Here is a 21,795-nt window from a genome sequence, read left to right as displayed (position 1 = left end):
GTATATCTGCAGGTGCATGGCTTTATGTTGTTGATATACTCAAAGGTGTGGCTTGAATTGGTATCTTTTGGATTTATTTGTTGATTTAAACCTACAACCACGGTCAAAAGTAAATCAAAAAAGTTGGATGCAACACAAGAACAAACGCAGGTAAGACTTGAAAACCACATTTATTTCCACGATACCTTATTTAAGTTACAATAATTTAAATAGAAAATATTTAAAGTGTACATTTTGTTACTATTTTCATTGAGTTTATTCTTTCACTAAGGGAGGGATCTGGAGGTTTGAAGGTCCGCCTGCGAACCCTTCATCTGAACTTTTTTTTCTAAAGCTGAGAAAGTAAGCGTCACTTAAAGTGTCCATCTTTTCAAAGAAAACACTCAGCGTCTCTGACATCCATCAGTGCGTTAACTCCTCTTGGCGTCGAGGGGAGCTGTGACGGGGGTTAGGACCACTCCTTGTCTCTGCAGGTGTCTCAGGATGTCCAGGATGGAGTCCAGCTCCAGACGGAAAGCCTCCAGCTCTCTGCTCTTGTCCTGAGCCAGACGCTTCCAGTGCTCCACCTCCGTCTGCTGATCAGCGTCCGACGTCTGCCACGAGCTGCCGATCACCTGCCAAGAGAGAAGACACGGAACATCTCTGATAGAACGTAATGAATCTGCAATGTACATCTTTTGTGCCGGGTGAGAACCTAAGTGAAACAAATGTTTCACGCTGGGAATTTACAAACAAGTCAAACAAGAAAAAAATATTTTGAGTTTGCATGACTTAGGCCCCGTGTCCACCTCGCCCTTTTTTCTGGGCAGAAAAGAGCTGGCTGTGCGCTCGTTGGTGCTTGCATGAAGCTGCATGTTGGTCCTGTTTCTATGACAACAGTCTGTTGACAACAGCCGCTGTATGACCGACACGGCTCCGTTACTTTTTTACTGCATGTTTTATTTGAGATCGTTTACTTCCCGATCAGTCACTGAGCAAAGAGGAAGTGGGTACAAGACAAGATCTGTAGGCAGCAAAACTACAGGGTATCTCATATGTTTGGAAAAGAGCGATGGTGACATCAACAGCACTTTTCTAAAAAGTTAAGAGATTTTCAATTTTAGCGCTCGGAGCGGCCGCACAAAAAAGGAGGAGCGCTCGGAAAAAAAAGACGCTGGGAGCTGCGCTTTTTCTCAGCGCTGCAAACTCTCTCTACTCATTGGAAGCAATGGAAAAAAAAAAAGGTTAGCGCTCAGAAAAAAAACACTAGGTGAACACGGGACCTTTATGTATCTACCTTTTTTTAACATAAGGAAAACTTTTGCTCGTCCCTGTGTGACTTGAGCTTTTCATTGTTCATCTTCTCTCATCATGAAATTACATCAAAATGATATCCGAGCAGATAAAGCAAACTTAGGGAAAACTTCAAAATATTCTTGTAACTATTTGTCATTGAGACAACAAAATAAAAAAAAGACTAAGGTTTTAAAATGTCCTGTGTGCGACTCCAGAGAACCACAGCTTCTTCCAGATCGTCCATTAAGCAGCAGGTTATCAAAGGGTTAAATTGTAAATGATTGGTGACCTTAGGACATTAAAACATCATTATCAGCGGTACCTGTTGCAGCTCTTTCTCTCTGTGCTGGTGTCTGAGCTCCATGTTGAAAATCTTCCTCTCCAGACTGCACAGCAGCTTCACCTCTGGACTCTGAGCTTCTTTAGCTTCCTTTAACTCCTGCAGAAGTCTGGTCAGCTAAACACGAGTTAAACAAAGAGTCAAGGTGTTACAATTAGAAAAGATAACGCTAAACAATAATGAAATAAGCTCTGCATCTTATCAAAATGTAATGATCCAGTGGAGACACAGAACCCAGAGAACAACATCAGTAGAGGTGTGACTTATGTAAAAATCAAACTCAGTAGAATGCCAAATGGGGCAGCAAGAAATTCAGCCTCACAGATGACTGGAGTACATCCTGAAGTACGTACTTATTCAAAAGTAGACTTTGAATCATGAATCGTGAAACACCCAAAAATTCCCAGCCCTAAAAATCTGCGTTTTTTTTTTTTTTTAGACCAAAGCCTCCTGAAAAAGTCTCAAACATTTCAGGACAGAAATCTTCCTGGCTTGTTTACACGTCTCTCACATGGTTAAGTTGTCCCTGTCCGACGAGAGAGGGGGTCTCAGGAGGCGGGACATGATGTAAAAAGGACGACACAAAGGCGAACGGAGTAGCCCAGTCCAAGACTATACTCATGGTTTTATATCAGTGCTATGAAGGCAAACACAGGTTGTGTGTGATTTCTTTAAATTCTAGGTTAACCTGCAGAATCCAATAGCTCTCTGCCAGCTGTTTTGTCTCTTTGGTCACCACTGAGGTGAATAAAACCACCTTATATATTCATTTCATTAAATGTTTGCTGCGTTTAAAAAGAAACGTCAGAACTGAACCCCTACCTGTTTCTGCAGAGCGTCCTCTCTGGTCCTTGATATGGCCAGCGCGTCTTTGGCTCCCTGCAGCTCTCTCAGCTGGTCTTGTAGATGTTTCACCGTAATCTACAGGAAAAGTCAAGGTTAAGGTGACTTTCTGTTTTGATTTAAACTTACAGGTGGGTGAGTCATTACCTCCTGAGCGTTGAGCTTATTGGTCAGTTCAGCCAGCTTTGAGGCGGAGTGCTCAAAGGCGTGGGTGGCTCGCAGCTGGTCCAAGACCCTGAGGTGTTCAGTCTTCACGGAGGACAGCTGCTGTGCAGAGTGCTCCTTCAGCCTTCATCAGATCACATTAAAGTCAAGCCATTAGAACACATCAGGGGACCTGCAGAAAAAAAACGTCAGTTCATGTGCTCACACATGGTTCATGTACCTGCAGAGATCCTCTCTGGCCTGAGCAGCTTCTGCCTTCAGGGCCTCCCGGTCCTGCTCGCTCTGCTGCTGCAGGAGGTCCAGGTCCCGCTTCAGATCCTCGTTCTCCTGCAGAACCTCGGAGATGTGACTGCCTGTCAACAAACATGCAACAATAACATGAAACATGGAATACGCAGAGGCTCCAATCAGGAATTAAACATGAAACAGACATCTCAGCAGTGAGGCGAAACATCTTCAGGGCTGACAGCAGGTGCTTTGTTAGTTCTGATATGCTCAGTCTTTAAAACAGTTTCTAAACACTACACTACATTATAATCATTCAAAAAAAACGGCCTACTTTTAACTTCACCGCCATTCTCTAGATCAAACTACTTACAAACCCCGTAGTTTGACTGAAGGCTATCTGTCCACCATGGTCATTTACATCTGCGTAGTATGCTTTATGGCAGTATGACAGAAGCCATTAGCAGGAGCTGCAGCCCCATCTAGTGGCAGAGGGCTGCATTACTGTTTAGACATTGAATTAGAATAGAATCGATGTTTATTGCCATTTGCACAGGTACAGGACAGTACAGGTACATTGGAATTTTTGTGCGTTTCTCCCTGAGTCAGCTTCTACAAAAAAGTTAAAATTATATATAAAATAGAATCGCATTATAAGAAAAAAAGAGAAGAAAAGTACAAAAACGTACATAAACTGTACAGAAGCTATACACTGTATTAAAGCAAAGATATAATACAAAAAAAATAACAAAGGGGAACACTGTACAATGAAATGAAAATATAAAAACATTTTCTTGTCTCTACTTTCTACATCTCTTATTGCACACATATTTTTCACATTATATCATTACACTGTTTTTTTTTGTTTTTAAGGTTAATATTGCACACTTGTATTGAATTGAACTGTCATTGCAGGTCTGAATTACAAAAAATAATAATAGTTGGTTTTAACCGACTATTAAGTCTAGTGCTGGTGTCGTTTAATCTGCTCATCCCTACTTCTGATCTGAGTATGCAGAGGACCTCCTTCGTACCTGTGAAGACGGTGGGCTGGTATGTTTTCTCATACTGAGCAGCTGGAAATGTCTCCTCTCGTCCACACGCGTCTCCTGCAGGGGCAGAGCTGAGAGTTTTCGCAGGTCCTGGTTGTCGTTTGGTTTCTGCAGAGCGAGTTTCCGGTCGTGGTTTGGGGACAGACGGCAGCGTGTTCCTCCTCTCCCTTTGCAGCCTCTCCACAGTGTGGCTCAGCTCCTGAACGGTCCGGGTCTTGGCAGCGAGCTCCTGGTTCAGGCGGTCGATCCGGACACCGAACGCCGCCTCGGCCTGGCGCTGGTGTCGGCTTGGACTTGGCTGGGCCTGAATGAGAAAGTGGATTTTATTAGTGATTCATGCTTAAGCTGAAGAAGCTGTTTTATGCATTTTAATGGCTTGTATAGCTCGTAGTAAAAACCTTTTGTTTGAGCTGCTGCCGGAGAGACTCAATCTGGTCCTTCAGGGAGTTTTCTTTCTCCTGGTGGGTTTCCTTCACACGCTGAAGCTCGTCCTCCAGAGTTTTTACCTGTGAGCTGCAGGGCTCTGATGCAGCTGCTGAGTCTGCTGCTTCCAGCTGCTGCTTCTGTTCAAGCTGCAGCTCCAGGTCTGAGATTTGTTGCTCATAGCGGAGCTAAACACAAACACACACACAATGAAATTCCACTTTTCCTTGAGCGCTTAGGAATAATATATTCAGTATATTCTTCAACATCACTATCATGATGTAGTTATAAGACTGTTTATTTTCTCTTGGTGCACATCAATATAAAAACTTCATAAATTAAGGTTTGATATTGATTTCAATTGTATTCATAACTAACTAACATCATCTTACTGACTGAATATAGGTTAGGTAAAAAAACATCTTTACTCTACCTTGATCCTGTGGAACTGTTGCTCCATGGCTCGCAGGCTACGCTTGGCCTCCTCGTCGTGACTCTCAAGCTCCGCCTCCAAACGCTGAATCCTGCGCTCCAACAGGGCGTTGACCCTGCTCGGCGGGGCCATTTTGACAGCGTCCACATCCTCTGAACCAGCAGCCGAGGCTGCAGCGTAGATCAGAGCAGGCAGGGAGTTTGGGTTTCGACTTCTGAGAATCTGCTCCAGCTCCTTCACCTGGTGAAGACAGAACAACTCTTAAACTACAAACATATGTGGACTGGAGGACGCAGCGAGGGAGGGGTTAAAAAGTTAGTTCGTTTGTGTGTCGGACCTGTCTCTCCAAATCCTGCATCCTCCTGATGTCCCCGGTTTTCTCTCGGGCCTTCCTCTGCTGCTCACTGCTCCGTTTGCTCACATCGGTTTTCAGTTTTTCTACCTGGAACGCAGAAAAAAAAACATGTTATATCAACAGTTTCTTTCCCAGTAAGCTATTTTGCTGGTGGAGTGTAATCAGTGTGTCTGGATCATCACCTGTTCTTTGAGTTGATGTATCTCAGCCGTAGCGGCCTTCAGTCTGCCGGCATCTCTGTCCAGCAGCTCCTGGTTCTCAGCAAACCACTGCAGCTTCTTCTTCAGGGCTGACACCTCCTCTCTGTGCTTTTCCTCCAACACACGCAGCTCCAAAGACGTGTCACCTGACACATTCAGAAACCCAACCGAACACTCAGCTGTGCATGTACACTTCTAAAGTCTTGTTAAAAAAATATGAGCTCAATCTTATTTTTAATAGAAGAGTTTTGAACGTATTTAGATTTAAATTCTAACATTAGCACTGATTTCATCTGTCCTTACCTGAGGCAGGTACGGCCTGAGTTTTAGCCTGGTCTCTCTCCCTCTTCCTCAGCTGCAGGTCGGTCTCCAGAACCTGCTTCTCTTGCTTCAGTCTGCGAAGGTCCTCACACAGCTCGGCCTCATTCCTCTGCACATAGAAACAAATGTCTGTCAAGATAAGGGACTGATTCTGAACTTTAGGTTGACACCTTCCTTAACCGCAAACATTACATACACATAATACTTGCATAAGGTCTGCATACCCATAGGTGTGTCAGCCCCCAGTCAAAACTCTGAGTGGTGAAAAGATGTGTGAATGCAGCAGGTAATAGTCTGCAACGCTCACAGGGAGAAAGTGGGCGGAGCAAAGATATTGTTCCAGAGAAGTTTCACGACTTTATCCTGCACACTCATTGGCATTATGTTTTCTGCTGTTGTGTTATTGAGGATAAGTCCTTAAACATGTAGTGTAGAGAATATAAGCACATATAAGCTTCTTCACACTTTTTTTTTTGGGGTAAGCTGTATGTATGAACGTAAACCGACACATTTTTCACTCAGACCTCATCTGGAGTTTCTCCTTCGAGCCCCCCTCGACTATTTTTTTTGCAGAAAGACAGAGTGAGCTGATGTGAGAGGATATAATCAGGAGAATTCACCTCGACTGATTGGGACGGGGTCGTGCCATCATGCCGTGATCGGTGCACGACCAGGAACTGTCAGAAGCGACCGCTATGATCTCTCTCTCTCATTATATCATCATATTAAAAGGCTTAGCATCGCATTGATATAAAGGAAACTATTCTCATTATATATATACACGAGTATGTGTGAGTGAAAACAGCTAAACAGTCACCTTTACTGAACAAACTATACCTAGTTGCTCCCCTGACATAAACCACACTGATTGTTTGAAGTTGTTAGAGTGCATCCAACACAGATAATCTCTAACTGGAAGGTGCATGTGGAAATGGTACATTTCTGAAAATATCAGAGCTTTCGTGTGCTGAAAATATATCAGAGATTCATGTGTGATAAAGGCTAGACTCTGTCCAGTAAAGCCCATAACACTCAGCTGAAATGCTCGTCTGACACAAACCCCTTTTCAATCAGCTGCACAGATTGACATGAGAGTGAGTCTGTTGTGTGAGATGTGAGAGGTGGCTGTATACGGTATATATACGGTATGACAGTACTTTGAAGGTTTGTGATACGCACCTGAAATGTGTTTATTTGAGCCAACAGGTCTGAAATGCGTCGAGTGTGATCCATTGAGCAGACGTTTCCAACAGGCCTTGAGTTTCTGTTCAACTGCTCCCTGGCGAGGATAAAAGAACTTCAAAAACTACATATTTATTATAAGGACTACACTTCCAAAGATTATTATCACTGACACAGCTGTGGGCCAGGGCCAGTGCGAGCACACTTAAACCAAAGCAGTGGCCTACAAAGTGGACATTTTGCTAAGCATTGCATGCATTATTGCCGTGACAACCAAAGTTTGTCAAAGAAAGTCAACAAAGAAAAATGAAGAGGAAAGATCCGTCAATAGGAGAGAAAAAGAAACAGGAAAAAATGTCGGCTGGCAGACATGATGGTGATGAACGCTGGTTGGAGGGCCCCGAAATAGATTTTCGCCTGGGGCCCCGACATGCTCTAGAATCGCCACTGGGTGAGAGAATCGATTTATTTGGACAGAAACATCTTCAGTGAACCCACCTGGTGAACGCCAGCTGATTCAGCAGCGTCTGGTTTTCGTTAAACATGGCGTCCTCGTTGGCTTTACTCTTGGCCTGCTGGGCTTTCATCTGCAAATACAGCTTCTCGTTCTCCTGTGAGAGAACCACAGCTTTACTACGGTTTAACTGGCTCAGATTAATACGTAATAAAGAAGTTACTCGAGCTTCAAAGATAACCTGAAGCACGGCTGAAGCATCAGTAAGAACACTAAAGAAGATGTCACCATGAATGAAGATGAAAAGGAAAGTCACAAACAGTCACATTAAACTATTCATATGAAGGGAAACACACCTGCTGGTAACCTTTAATGAGCGTCTCCTGCTCTCTGATTTCTTTATCCGTCTGTTGCAGCCTCTCCTCTGCAGCAGAGTCCGAGGTCTCTTCTGATCTCTTCCTCTGACTCGCTTCTTCTGCACTTCTCAGCTGGTGAGGGGCAAACACAACTGATTCAATTCATAGTGATGTCACCTTTATCCATATCTGTTCACGGCACACAAATTATTTTTCATTGACAGCTAAAGATTTAGATGAAAGTAACAAAAAAAAAAAAAAAAAAGCCAAAACAAAAATATCTTGTGCGCACAAGTTAAAGTCAGGGTTGGTAATTTTCCAAAACTAGCATGATTTTGAATGTAGTATTCCCTCAGTGCTCCGCCTGCACCCGTCTTGTTTAGGCACCTTGCTCTGCAGCAGGAAGTTCTGCTGTCTCAGTGAGGCGATCTCCTCCGCTCCTTCCTTCAACACCTGCAGCTCTCGGTCTCTCCGAGCCAGCTTCACTCTCAGCTCCTCCATCAGAGAACGCTCCTCCTCCTCCTCCTCCTCCTCGTGCTGTGAGAGAGACACCGACACTGAATGACGACAGTGTAACAACAAGGAAACAAATAGCAACAGGACTTCATCACAGTTCTTTTCCTCTTTGTATAAAGGTTTCATTTTTACACACATCCTTAGAAAAAAACGTATGAAGCAGAACCTTGATGCAATTTCTGATTCATGGCGTCATGATATCATTTATGTTCCCACACTGTACATGCTGAACGTGTTTTTGTGTTTTCAAACAATTGATGGCACACAATTTAAAGTAAAAGTCAAATCTTACTTTGTTATTTTGAAGACGATGAGTCAGTCTGGTTTCTTGATGATCACTGACTTCCCGTGTGTCTGCGGCCTCGTGCTGTCGGCTGGTGTCTATCTGCTGCTTTAGGACGCTCACTAAGGACTGAACTGAAGACACCAGCTCACTGCTCACCCTCGAGCCTGGATCTGCCCATCAGAGAAAAAAAAAAGATTCATAAAAGAGACATTAAACACACAAATCACACCTCAAGGTTTTGGCTCACAGATTCAGAAAAGGGGCAAAATAGAGTCTGAACATTTTGGATCTTGCAGAATAATAATATGCAGCAGGAGAGTGAGACCTGAACACATGTGGTCACTGGAGACATACTGTTAATACAAAGTGTGAACATTCTGACTCTATCACTCTACATGGTGTTAACAGGGTCTCTGTTTACCTGTGTGGTTATCTTTTTCTTTACTCCATGTGACTTTGGCTCTTCCGTGTGGATGCTGCAGAGGACGTGAAGCATTGCTTTGAGTTTTGGCCGCAGCAGCAGCAGCTCTACTTGACCCTGCAGACCTTGAAGTCACCGCTGTCCTCCCCTCCACTCTCCAGCCCCTTATCTGAGAAACGGCGGCGGGGGTCCTCGCTGAAGATGAAGGAGGGTGAGAGAAAGTGGAGCCAAGGGAAACCTGGGGGGAAATATTCAATCATGATTCATCATGGTGGAACAAATGACCCAACACCTCACTAAACAATTTTGAATGATTTGTGAAGTTTTCCTCACCGGTTGTTTCTTAGCTCTGCTGGTCTGAGGGGACGTGTTTGAACCATGTTTGTTCTGATCCTTCATCAGACGCTCTACTTCCTGTCTGATGCTCCAAGTCAGGTTATGGTTTGGAGAGTCTGGGGAGCCGGACAGGTGGCTACCCGATCCCTTGGCTCCCTTTCCCCCTCGAGCCGCCTGGACGGCCTTTCCTGCTTCGTTCCCTTGTAACTCTGGGGAAGTCACATCTGGATAAGTCCTCTCTAGGAAGTTGGATGACTTTTTATTGTCGAGTCCTACGGTGCTGCGATCAGAAAAGGTAAAGGAACAAACCAAATTCAGAAAGGAACTACTAAAGCCGTTTTCCCTCATGCACTCTTGAAAATGTGTAGCTACTTTCAGACTCCTCCTAAAATCTGTTTGTTAATACACCTCACAGCAAGAGACTATCCCAGTCAGGCAGGTGGGTGTGTGGTCTCCTGAGGCAAAAAAGCAAACAATGTGGACGTGGCAGATGGAGTCCGCTATACGATGCTATAATGGGGGATGTTTGCCTTTATATCAGCGCTATGTGTAGGTCAACAGAATCAAACTATCAACTAAAGAGCTATGGAAGCGACTAGTGATCAGAATTCAAATGATAAAGCCAATTTGAAAATGAAAATGCAGTAACAGAAATCATTTTTAAGTTTCAGAATATGGGTGTATTATTTGACTCAAAAATAAAATGATGACTCATTTATCTTATTTGAATTTGAGTTTTCAACTTCAAAAATGCACATTCTTTGACTAAATTAAAATGAAGAAGAAAATGACATTTGCCTTTTCATTTCCAAAAAATGCCCGGCTAAATTTGTATCATAATTCAAATGAAAAAGCTAATTTAAAAAATGAAAATGCAGTAACAGAAACACGTTTTAATTTTCAGAATATAGGTGCATTATTTGACCTATATTTAAAATGAACATCTTCTGAATACTCAAAGTGTTTTTACACCGCAGGTCGAACCTACACATTCACAACCACTCACACACTGATGGCTGACAAAGTAGTAGAGCAATTTGGGGTTAAATGCCTTCCCCAACAACATATCGGACATGTGGCTGCAGGAGCTGGGGATCAAACCCTCGACCTTGCGCTTGAGAGACACCTGACTCTACCGCTGAGCCACAGCTGTGAAAGCAGCATAGCCTGATCTCTTTGCGTTCATGCATAATGCTCCCACATCAAGAATTCTGCATGATTAACAACAAACACATACAATTTCTGTCTGCTGATATTATTTGTGAAGTCTTCATTTTTGTTTTGTTCCAGTAAGATTTACAAACCTGACAGGCTGCAGGGTGAAGCCTCTGACGTGGTCCTCCTCTGGCCTGATGGGTCTCATTAACTCTTCTGCAGTGGGGAGCTCTAGATAAAAAACATAAAACCATTATGAACAAATCATTGAACATATGTCAGTCCTGTCCCGGGCAGTACACTTCAGTAGTCAATGTGTCGTCAAGATGTGAGCTCTGGAAAACTGAAAGCTAACATGCTGAACCTTCTCTGTTTACCATAACATTGTAATACTAGGAGTGTCCACTGGGATTTAAAGAGAATATTTAAACACAAGCCCTGTTTTTAAAACATATTCAGGGACTGAACGACTTAAAAAGGTGCAACAAGTGAAGGGGAAATCCTTGCGTCCTTTTCAACCAGACTTTTTCCTGCCAGCCCCCTAGTAAAATGCTCCCCTCCCCCAGCCCTCCCTCGTCTGACTTTCATGGGCAGAGCTCGTGAAATATTCTCGAAATGTTCAGGAGTATATAGCACCTTTCAAATATGCACTCCAGAAAATATCTAGATGATTTCAGGAGGTCTGCTCCAGGGAGATTCTCCCGACCTGGCTGTTCACATATGCACCTCATAGCGGGAGAAAAATGTGGCTGTTTGCGTTCACACATGCAGCTTCTCTGGCAAATATCAGGAGTTTTCTGCAAGTGTGAAAGCCCTTAAAGTGATCTAAAAGTGATCTTAAGCTTCTTGACTGCTTCCACAGGAGACCTGGTGAGAAAGTATGTTTGAACACACTGATTGGCTGATGAGTCCACTGGTTCCCTTGTACACTGTTAAATAACTTTTGTAGTATCTGACCTGACTCAGCGGTTGAAGCGGGCTGAAGAGATTGTCTGGCATGAGGATGAGGAGGGGGGGATGGAGACACGGGTCTGTTGACCCTCCCCCTCCCGTCCAGATGAGGATCAGCGTCGTCTGAATCTGCCACCACATGGATCTGTCTGTAGGCCTCGTGGAGAGCCTCCATCTCCGAGCCTCCACTCTGCACATACGGCTGACCTGAACACCAAACAAATCAATCAACTCTGAAGACAAAAACTGAATGAAACTGAAACACTCGGCCTCGTTGTTCTGTGTGACTGTTACCTCTGTCCAGAGACCCCTCTGCGTCCTTCCTTCTCTCTTCTCCACCAGTGTCCTCCAGAGAATCATACAGAGACACTGAGACAAGAATGGAGTTAGACTGACCGCTCTAAATAAACATGTGTCTGTTTGGTTAGCTACAAGTCCATATTCACTTCATATAGCTTTAAACAGCTCGTCAACATAACTATTCTCATAATTATTATTCACATAAAGAGGAGAGATAATCTGATACAAATAAACTTGATTGTTTGATAGAAGAAGGATTACTTCTCTTACCTTTGGCCAAAATTTGAGGCATTTTAGACTTCTGAAAAAACAGAAAACAGAATCAATTATTGAAATACAGACAGACAGATCGATGAGTCAGACAGACAAACAGATTGAGACAGAGAATCGAAGGACAGACAGATCGATGTAAATCACATTGCAGTCGACACTGACATGCTTCCATGCTTCCATTTTAACCTTCTTCTTTTTTCATCTTTGATTTACACTAAAATAAAATAAGGAACTCAACTGGTGATCGATGCATGTTCGTCTGATCGTTTTTAGACGAACATGATTTTTTTAGGCCACATTATTAGCTGCTTATTTATCACCAGAACCAATAAGAATGGAAGAAATGTGCACCAACATTGCAGCGCATTATTCAGCAACACTGGACGTAAATAATGAGACTAAGCTGCCAAACTGTTGAGGTCAGAAGGCAATATGAAAAGTAATGATGGATCTTTTCTTTAACTTCAGCCCTGAATTTCCCCCCCAGAACTCAGGACCTTTTGAGGAGCTATGTGCATTTCCACCACAGGAACCAAGGTCTAAATCTAGTTTTGGGGTAAAAGATCTACCCCTAAAAAAGACCCTGCCATGGGGGGTAGTACTTTCTTAAAATCCAGGGACTTTAGAGGCCATAAAAATTTTGCAAAATGTTTATTGAGAAATTAAATGTTTTCCTTAAAGGAGTAATATGTAACTCTGACACCTAGTGTTTAACATGGGTACTGCAGCTCAAAATATTGAGGAGATCCTAGTTTGAGCACGTTTCTGCTTGTGGAGCTTATTAGAAACATGCAGAGGCTTTTTAGGTCGGGTACAATCACTTCTATCTGAACCAGTTCTCTTGCCCGCTTCCATCGCTGCAACACCTGTTGGTTTGACCTGATAACTGCTCTCATATCTGGCAAACCGAGGGGCGTCCAAAACAGCCGTGTGAGGGGGGGTCGCCTTAAAACCGCCTACCTTCTCTGGTCCAAACAAATCCAGAGCATTCTGCACCGTAATCTAAAGTTAGAAGGAGGACATACTGGCTGCTGCATTGTTGAGAAGCCAGCACTTCAACATAGCATGTTTCCTTAATCTCTGATCATATATAAGGTCATGTGATTTAATTCGGTAGATGTCTTACATATTGGACCTTGACAGTGTCTTAAAAAAAGTCACATTGTGAATGTTTGATTGAGTAACTACCTTATTAAAGAATCTGAGATTATTCTAGGTTAAAACGACAAACCTCCTCCTTTGGTTTGTCTTTCTCGTTCTCTTCTTCCTCAAAATCCTCGCTGTAGTGCGGAGAGTCTGTAGAGGGTGAAGAGAGAAAGACCTGATTTAAACTCAACTCAAAAAAAAGAAGAAAGGGAGGACGGTGAGCGTGCATCACTCGTATACCTGGAGACTCTCTGATGGTTTCTGTGGCTCTGGGTGTCTTCTGATCATCATCACTCTGCTCCACCTCTTCTTCTGCTTTCCTGTGAGGAGGAGATCGTCTTCAGAACATCACAGTCACAGCCCTGATTCTTAAATGAGTGGCATTCATACAATGATGCATTCTCTGGTGTGTCCACCCTCATGACTGTGTGTTTATCAAGCTGAGATCTAAGCATGGCGGCCAGCGGGGCGTAACATGAGAAAACAAAAAGTTGTTTGGTTTTGGCTGAACATGTCACATTTATAGATTGGGGATATAAAAACTGGACGTAACCATATTGACCTATTTGTTTGTTGACCTATTCACTGACTAATATTGATTATGGCAATTTGGTCCTAAGCATATTTATGACATCTCACTGCATCTTAACTCAGAAAGAAATATATTAGAAAACAGTTTGAACACATACTGAATCACACTGATACATTCTATAACACCGCCTTATATATAGTAGAGGTTTTTTTTTCTTCATCCAGCTGAGCAGAAGACTCCACTTGGATGTGCCACGGTGGCTCAGTTTTGCTGATTTATGATCCTTCGATGATGATTTTCATGCCCTAACTTTTTTTTGTTCGATCTGTCAAGGGGCCTATCACTTTAAATACGTTTTCTGTGAGCTTCATTCGCATGCAGTCATATTTTGCAAACATTTTGGTAACAGTACTGTTCCCTGTGAGTCAACGTGGGGACTCTGTCCTCTCACAACACCGCCCACCTCTGTTTGTCAAAAAATGCACGTTGTTTGTGAGCGGGGAGTAGTGGTGAAGGCAAAGCAGCACTGTGTGTTTTACAACAGTGCAGTTGCACACAGAGACCATCGTTAGGCGCCAAAGCACAACAAATCAAATTCCTACATATTGTAGCTTGAAGTGCATATTTACTTTCTCCTTTAATGACATCCATCGATCACTGCAGTTAGATTTAGAATATGGGTCACATGCACAATATAAAAAGAATGAATGCCAGTTTAAACTTGTTTTGGCTTAATTTGATTGTGGCTCTTCCGTATTTCGCAGCTTTACCATACGTGGAGAAGACTTGAACATAGGCAGAAAAAGTTAAGCGTTGTAGCTTATGAAGTTTCTATAACTCAGCCCCAGTGGAGAATTGTGCATCATGCCATTGAAGACTTTTCAGGTCCATCTTCATGACATTCTCATCCCCTTGACCCTCTCAAATCTAATCATGGACAGCTTGGATTTGGCTTTCAGACTAATTCTGGCGTACAATTCGAGAATGACTATATACACACCTGCGGTTTGCGCCGTCTGTAGAACTTGTCGAGTCCAGCTCCCTGTTCAGCTTCGAGTAATCTACGGTTGATGAAGCGCCCGCCTCCAGCTGTGAAAAGAATCGGGCCTTCTCCTCTTCCTCGTCCAGAGTGTCCAAACCCAAACTGGTTGTGTTCCCACCTGGAACCATCCCTACGTCTTCAAACCATAGAAAGAGAGACAAAAGATGTAAAACACTAAAACATCGACCCAACAGGGTTATGGTTCAACCTTCACATCCTACATTTAGAACTGGTTCAGACGGGATGAGAAACACCAAAAAGAGGCACTAGAAGTGGTCGTTAAAAGCGATAAAGGCTGCTGAAATCCTGAGAGCAATGTAAGGCTCCTTTTGTTCACAGTAAAACATTTGAAGATTCACACTGGATGCAGAAGAAGGTCTTTATTTTGTGTCTCAATGTTTGAACGCAACATTAAAAGGTAAACTGAAGACAGGAACAAAAAGTAGCAACTTTAGCATATTTTTAAAGATGCTAATTTGCTAAATTGGAGGACTCTGATAAAGGCCACGAGCCGAAACGTGTCGGTTTAATAAAATTAATAAAGTTTATCTTCATACTACAGGTGTTGCTGGAGACCTCTTCAAGCCGTCACTCTTCATAGTGTAGTCGCAATCCGAGATTTAAACATTAACTGTGCAAACTGTGCGGATAAGTTAACTGTTTCTCCCGCACATCTCAGTTTGGAAAAATATCTCAAACAGTTGCATATGACCGTGATGGAGTTGTTTTCACGGACTAACTCTTAAGTTTTGTTTTCAATTTCAAAAGGGGAGTGGGAGAGACGCGTCTGTGTAGGAACATAAACTGCAGCATGATAGAATGAACACATTCGCCCGGTTCTACCATCTCGTCAAGACGTTCAAATCCTTCACGATCTAAGACCGTTATAATCGCACACCGCTATGCTAATGCTAACTCTTTAACTCAGTAGAATGACAAATGGAGCAGCAAGAAATTCAGCCAGTCTCACAGACGACTGGAGTAGATCCTGGAGTATGTACTCATTCAAACGTAGACTTTGAATCATGACTCCAGAATAGTTTTGAATCGAAAATAGATTCCCCCGGCCTTATTTAGTTGGTGAAGCTGTGCCAGAAAAATGCTAACTTGCCAGGAAGTAAAGAATCTTTAATCCCTGCCATAGATCACCAGTGTTGTCTTTCATGTATAAGCAATATATAAAACGTAATCCAACAAACTGCTGTCAAAGCTGCCGGAGCGTGAATCATCAGATGGAGTTCTTTAAACTGTTTCTTTGTGGGTCTTGTTGTTCAAGTGATCGGGTTTTTCCAAAGTTTGACTCCACCTTTTTCCAAGGTTAAATCAAAACACCTTCGCGTCATATGTCAGCCCGTTAATCTCTGTAAAACTCACCGTGTATTTTAGAGTTCTCCGTGCTAAAAGCTGCATCTTTAAGCCCTCCGTCCTTTGAACCAGACTCTCCTGAATCCTCCTCCTCCTCCTGAATACACTGAGACCTCCTCATAGACTTCCTGAAAGTCCTCCCAGGCCCCTGTAGTCCTGTAAAAAAAAAAAGTCATAGAGAAGTGTGAGTGTGTGCATGCCTTGTTTTTACTGTGAAGACAGAAAACATAAAAACTCTCTGGACGATCAGTACGTTGCTTCTCATGCCCTCATGCAGTCACCTTTACCTCTGTGAGTTCTTTTGAAATTCAGACCCATAACTTTTACCCCAAACAAGGCTTTACACAAGAAGAAGAAGCTACACTTTATTAATTCTGCAGCACCTGAACACAACGATGAACCTTTCCGTAAAGCTCCCTTACATCTGCTGAGTTAGGCCTTCTAGTTGCACCAGAGTCCAGATTCAAGAAGAAAAGCTGATCCAGAATCCATCATAGATACATCTCGTGTTCTCTCTGCTGATGTGCTTTCGTCAAATGATGGAAAGAAATCTTTGCAGAATTGTCTTTTTGCTTGACAACTTTACTCGCCCATGTTTGCACGATAAAACAAAAGATATTTCAACTGTGAGGTTTTACACATTTTCTGTTAAATTTAAGGTTGCTTTTATGGAGTGCAATGATTGTAATCCACAAACAGCTTTGCTTTTCTTTGAGTCAGGGTGATCGATGTTTGGCAGAAAAAATGTGTGATCTTCAAATCTACCATTCCCCCTGTCAGTTGTTACGAGATTTTGTCTTCCCCAGTGAGTGAACGACAACAACAGGGCCTGGATTTTGTAGTTTGAGGGAAAAATATGACATAAACCGTTAAAAAAAAATGGGTTAATAAAGACAATGACAGACACATCTGAAAACCAACAATTCTAATGCCCCGTGTCCACCCAGCGTTTTTTTTTTCTGAGCGCCAGCGTCTTTTTAAAATTGCTTCCAATGAGGAGAGAGCGTTCCAGCAGCAGAAAGCGCTTAGCGTCTTTTCCCCGAGCACGCCGCCTTTTTTGTCCAGCCGCTTCCAGCGCTCAAATTGAAAAACATTCTCATAGAGACTGTTGTCATAGAGACAGGACAGACTCAGAGCACAAGCGCTGCCCAGAATACGCTAGGTGGACACGGGGTCTAATACAGTCGAAGACTCTACTGCTGAGGGACTACTTCAGCGCTAACGGCTAAAGGCTAACGGGTTGAGGGGGTTTCAGTTACCATCTTCACTCCCCCCCTGGGAGTGACCCTCACTGCTGCTTGTTGGAGAACCACTGGAGTGAGTTTCATCAGGAGTTGTTGTTGGAGTTTCATCAGGTCTCCTCTCTTCTGACTCGCTGAGAAGGTTTTGACGAGCGCTCGTGCTGCCAGCGCACGAGTCATCAGATGGCGTCCTGTAAACTTCTTCTTTGTGGGTCTTGTCCAACGGATCCAGTTTATCCAAAGCTTTGCTGCGAGGTTTTGGGACCGGCTTAAGAACGGGCTCGGCGCTGACGACTTCAGACAGCGAGAAGAAGAGAATCAAAGTGCTGCACCGTGTGCTACATCAGAGAGCTACAACTCGTTCATCTATACTGTACACGCTGGTTATTAATGGAGGTTTGTTAAACAAATTCACAGTGGAGTATTTCCACAGAGGCTATCAGTGCTTCTACCAGAAACACAAAATAACTGTCTGAGATGTTGGATGGAGTGCTTCTCCGTGTCTCTCTGACTGAGTCAAAACTTCTCACACCTAAATAAATGGGAATCTTTGGGTGTCTCACGATTCGATTTCAATTCTTGGGGTCATGATTCGATTCAGAATGATTCTGGATTCAAAGTTTATTTTTGAACGAGTACATACTTCAGGATCTACTCCAGTCATCTGTGAGACTGGCTGAATTTCTTGCTGTTCCACTTGTCATTTTACTGAGTTAAAGCACTAGCATTAGCACTTTGCAGCGAGTGACTTATGAGCTATCGATTTTTTAAAGTTATGAATCGATTTAAAATCTCAGAAGATAAAAAACTCAATTTTTACATACCAGTAAATTGATTTTTTTTTTCCCACATCTACAACAGACATAAATTATGAAATGGTATGTGAGGGGCAAGAACTCCACTTCTTCTCTCACACGGCTCAAAGGTCAAAATAAATCAGCAGGAGAGAGAAAAGAAAGCCAAGGTAAGGAAAGAGAGAATATGTGGAGAACGTGATTAGAACTAAAAGATGAGTTAGGCTGAAGTAAAACACAGAAGGAGCAGTAGAGACTGAACGGACGATGAATGAGCAGAGATTCAGAAATACAGAGAAAAAAAAATACAGAAGAAAGTGTTTACGACATTACGAGCCTAACTAAAGTTCATTTCTACTCATTCTCACCGTCGTCAAGCGGAGACTTTTTGGTTTTGATAAATCTGCTTTTGGTCGTCTCAGCTGAGGAAAAGAGGGAAAACACAGACAGAGACAGACTTTGAGATCTTCTAGAGATACTGAGAAACAGAGCGGAGAAACAGACTTCCAGTTTTCTACACAATGTCACTTTTTTGCTCTAAATTTGATGGGTTTTTTTGTATTTCATAGCTCAGTGAACAAAAGCAAACAGCAGGGCAGCAAATTTAAGAGAACTGCAAAATCCATTTGCAATATCCACTTCACAGGAGCTTCACTGTTTGATTAAAATGTGTGACAAAGCTGCATTTTAATGAATAAATGTAGTGATGCACAGATACAACGATCAACAAATTTTCATTTTTCAGCAATTAAAAAAAAGCTTTTTGTTTTGTTTTGGCTCAAACTAAACCAACTGCACATCTCCTTAAAGTTTCTTCTTGAAAACAAAAAACTATGCTTAAAAAAACGATCGTATTCATTCATACTAAATTGTAATTAAATATTATTCCATATGTTCAACCCTTAGCCCCAGTATGTCTCTGACAGATGTGCAGGATAGATTTAACATGGTCAGGTTTTTCACAGCTTGGTTACAAGCAGAGTTCAGCAGGAAGGAGAGGAACAGAGTTATGACTGACACAAAAAGAAAAGAAACTTCACTCTGAAATCATCAGCATGCTTGTCCTGTTGGAAGAGGAGAAAAGAAGATAGAGATCAGTCAGTCAGAAGTTAAATAAAGAACTCGAGTTGGAGGGGGGATAGGTCATTAATGAGAGTGGAGAATAGGTTATTTGGTTTTTAATGGAAACTCCCACCTGAGCAGAGATCTATTCAGACAGAATGACTTCGTTCCTCAACAAAATTGTGAAGCTTTTTAAATAGTTTTTTTTTTTTTATGACACACATAAAGATTTATTTATTTAAATCTATTAATGGAATTAAATTAATTAATTTAATTTTAATTTAATTAATTAATTAATTAATGGAATTACATTTATTTCTGTGATTTTCATGATGCATCTGTGAACTTCAAACTTAATTTACGCAAGAAAGAAACAAGTTAATGATTTTTGTCCAAATAAAAAGTTCAATCTGTAACTCTGACACCTAGTGTCTAAAATGGGTACTGCGGTCCAAATTCAAAACATTGTAGGGAGCTGCCCCCCTGAGCCCCAGAGCCGGTAGAGTAGATGCTCATGAAGGTTACCATGACAATGAAGCTTCAGTGTTTAGCCAGCTGTGCATCTTGAAACCTTTTCTGCGTTCTAACCTCTCCACTTTTCAAAAGCATCTCGGACATGTATCCTAGTTTTACCACGTTTTATGTCGGGTACAATCACTTCTATCTGAGCTATTTCTCTTGTCCGCTTCCATCGCTGGAACACCTGTTGGTTTGCTGTTTGCCTGGTAAACCGAGGGGTGTCCAAAACGGCAGTGTGGGGGTGCCGCCTGCTTGTCTAGTCAAAACATAATCAAACCATTCAGGACCAGAATCTAAAGTTAGAAGGAGCCAGCACTTCAACATAGCATGTTTCCTTAATGTCTGATCATATAGTAAGGCCCATCCTCGTGTAGAGCTCCACCCCAGCAGGGTCCTGGATGCATATGAGGTGACGCTGCTGGATCCTCCACATCTCCTGCATACTCGCCAGGTCGATCAGAAGGACACCCATGGTGATCGAGCAGCTCTTGGACCAGCCTCGGCAGTGATCGGCCATCTCGTCGGCCATCAGCTTCACTGAGGTGTCCCTCCCCTCCTTAATCTGCCTGGCCTCCTGCAGGCGGTCTAGGGCGGCCCGGTCCCATTCGGAGATGGCAAAGCTCAGCCGTGCCATGAAGAGGCCGTACAGGTGGTGGCTGTCGGTAGTGACACCCCGCGCATACCAGAACGTTATCTATCCTTCAAGTCCCTCGTTTTTGAGAATGCATTTTTAGTATTTTGTTCACCAAAGATGTGGATGATTGAAAACACTTTCTGAAGATCAACAATTTTTCTTTCTTTCTGGAAAATTCAAGACAATGACCTCAAACCACCTCTGCTCAGTGGGAGAATGTTTCTCACCCGAGTGTTGTCTTGTTTTGATTTCATTTCATTGTGCAGTGCATTAGATCCTGAATGATTTTCAGGACTTTAATGAAAGTTTTGAAATGTGAATTTTATTCAGTTTAACTATAACTGTGTTTTGAATGGAGGGAAGATGACTGCACAACACTTATGTACAGACTACAGACATATTTCATAAATGGGGCTGCAACAAAAGTTATAGTTGATAAAGTTCAATCCTTATCTATCGAAACGAGGCCAAACTCACACGCATCACAACCACAACTACCAAAATGATCGGTCTCCCCACACCCAACTTTGGAGAACTCACCAACAGGGCCATCTGAAGCGTTGCAACTTCGACAGAACAGGACATCAAACATCCACTGAACACCCACCTCGACCCACGTCCCTCAGGACGGAAGGTACAGGGCTAGCCTGATCTCTGTTGTTATAGCGACCCTGAACAAAAAAGGCCTCGCTGCACAGGCCAGAATGGGAACTTTTAATTTGCTATTTGACATTGTTTGTTTTATACACTGTGTTTAATTTATGTTCTGTTCTTTGGAGGGAATTGTATGTTGGACAGAGACGTGGCTGTGAAAAGGAATTCCCCTAAATGATCAATAAAGTCTAAAGAATCCAAAACTAAATGATGTTCAATTAACAATCAAGCAATAAGAAGCTGTTAGACTGCAAAGCCACTTCAAGCTACAGCCTTCTAGTTTGAATATAAAATAAGTATTTCTCTTCAGACTATGAATCTGAATGCTAAGAATTTGTTTTATTTCATCCAGATTGCAGGTGAACAATCGGGTTTGACTGTTTAACTCCTGGATTAGAAACCAAACACGGGTTAATGTTATAGAGGTGTGATCCTTTCCTCATTATTACCTTTCCCTGCTCCTCCGTCGCTGTGTTCATCGTCAGGCCACCAGGACACTGTGGGTTTCTCCGATGTTTTCTTGCTGCTTTTAGCAGAAGTCTTCTTGTCAAAGCCGCCAAAATCCACCGAGTCATCTGAAGCAGACTGACAGGGAAACAAACATTTTTCACAGAGATGCCTTCAGGGGGGAACATCTGTGTGTCACACCCTGTCAGTTTTTGTTTTATAAATCTTGTGTGCATGTTGCTGCATGGATAGTTTACATGAGCCTTTAAACAGCGTCTCATTACCTCCTTTAAGAACAGCTCAAACTGTTCATCCAGCTCCTCCTTGGTCAGTCTGTGAGACATGGCGATAAAGTTCACGCCATCAGCCAATGAGAAAACCAGACAACTGGAGGAAGAACAAGTAGAGGTAGAATTGAATTGAATGTTTAGCACACAGTATATTTTCTAAAGAGATGTAATAGCATGATTTAAGTATTAAAATGTCGTGTCACAGGT

At 42.6% G+C, this 21,795-nt stretch overlaps 1 protein-coding gene across 1 annotated transcript; it reads right to left on the bottom strand.

Annotated features, from left to right (window-relative positions):
* Nucleotides 1–151: 151 nt before the first annotated feature.
* Nucleotides 152–21,669, bottom strand: cep162 (centrosomal protein 162). Its single transcript, XM_061049180.1, has 28 exons — nt 21,583–21,669; nt 21,301–21,436; nt 15,957–16,103; nt 14,541–14,718; nt 13,249–13,328; nt 13,094–13,158; nt 11,860–11,890; nt 11,584–11,658; nt 11,296–11,496; nt 10,488–10,569; nt 9,181–9,463; nt 8,848–9,085; nt 8,433–8,596; nt 8,012–8,245; nt 7,625–7,756; nt 7,313–7,425; nt 6,812–6,911; nt 5,628–5,741; nt 5,294–5,440; nt 5,094–5,198; nt 4,757–4,996; nt 4,299–4,511; nt 3,883–4,204; nt 2,844–2,976; nt 2,606–2,747; nt 2,438–2,536; nt 1,598–1,732; nt 152–614 (listed from the first exon to the last, which is right to left on the bottom strand). The coding sequence occupies exons 1-28, from the start codon at nt 21,640–21,642 to the stop codon at nt 411–413; spliced, it is 4,173 nt and encodes a 1,390-aa protein (XP_060905163.1). The 5' UTR covers nt 21,643–21,669; the 3' UTR covers nt 152–410.
* Between the last annotated feature and the right edge of the window lie 126 nt (nt 21,670–21,795).

The sequence above is a fragment of the Labrus mixtus genome, chromosome 11 (genome assembly GCF_963584025.1).
Source record: "Labrus mixtus chromosome 11, fLabMix1.1, whole genome shotgun sequence".
Classification (NCBI taxonomy): Eukaryota; Metazoa; Chordata; class Actinopteri; order Labriformes; family Labridae; genus Labrus; species Labrus mixtus.
The sequence above is the reverse complement of the archived record's forward strand: the minus strand, read 5'-3'. Positions and strand labels throughout refer to the sequence as shown.

Bases quoted from the DNA above. Each gene is read 5' to 3' on its own strand.
- cep162 (XM_061049180.1), bottom strand. From the start codon at position 21,642: ATGTCTCACAGACTGACCAAGGAGGAGCTGGATGAACAGTTTGAGCTG. The intron at 13,329-14,540 runs GTGTGTATATAG...TCCTCCTCACAG, and splicing joins ACAGACGGCGCAAACCGCAG to GAAAGCAGAAGAAGAGGTGG. The intron at 13,159-13,248 runs GTATACGAGTGA...CACCCTCTACAG, and splicing joins AACCATCAGAGAGTCTCCAG to ACTCTCCGCACTACAGCGAG.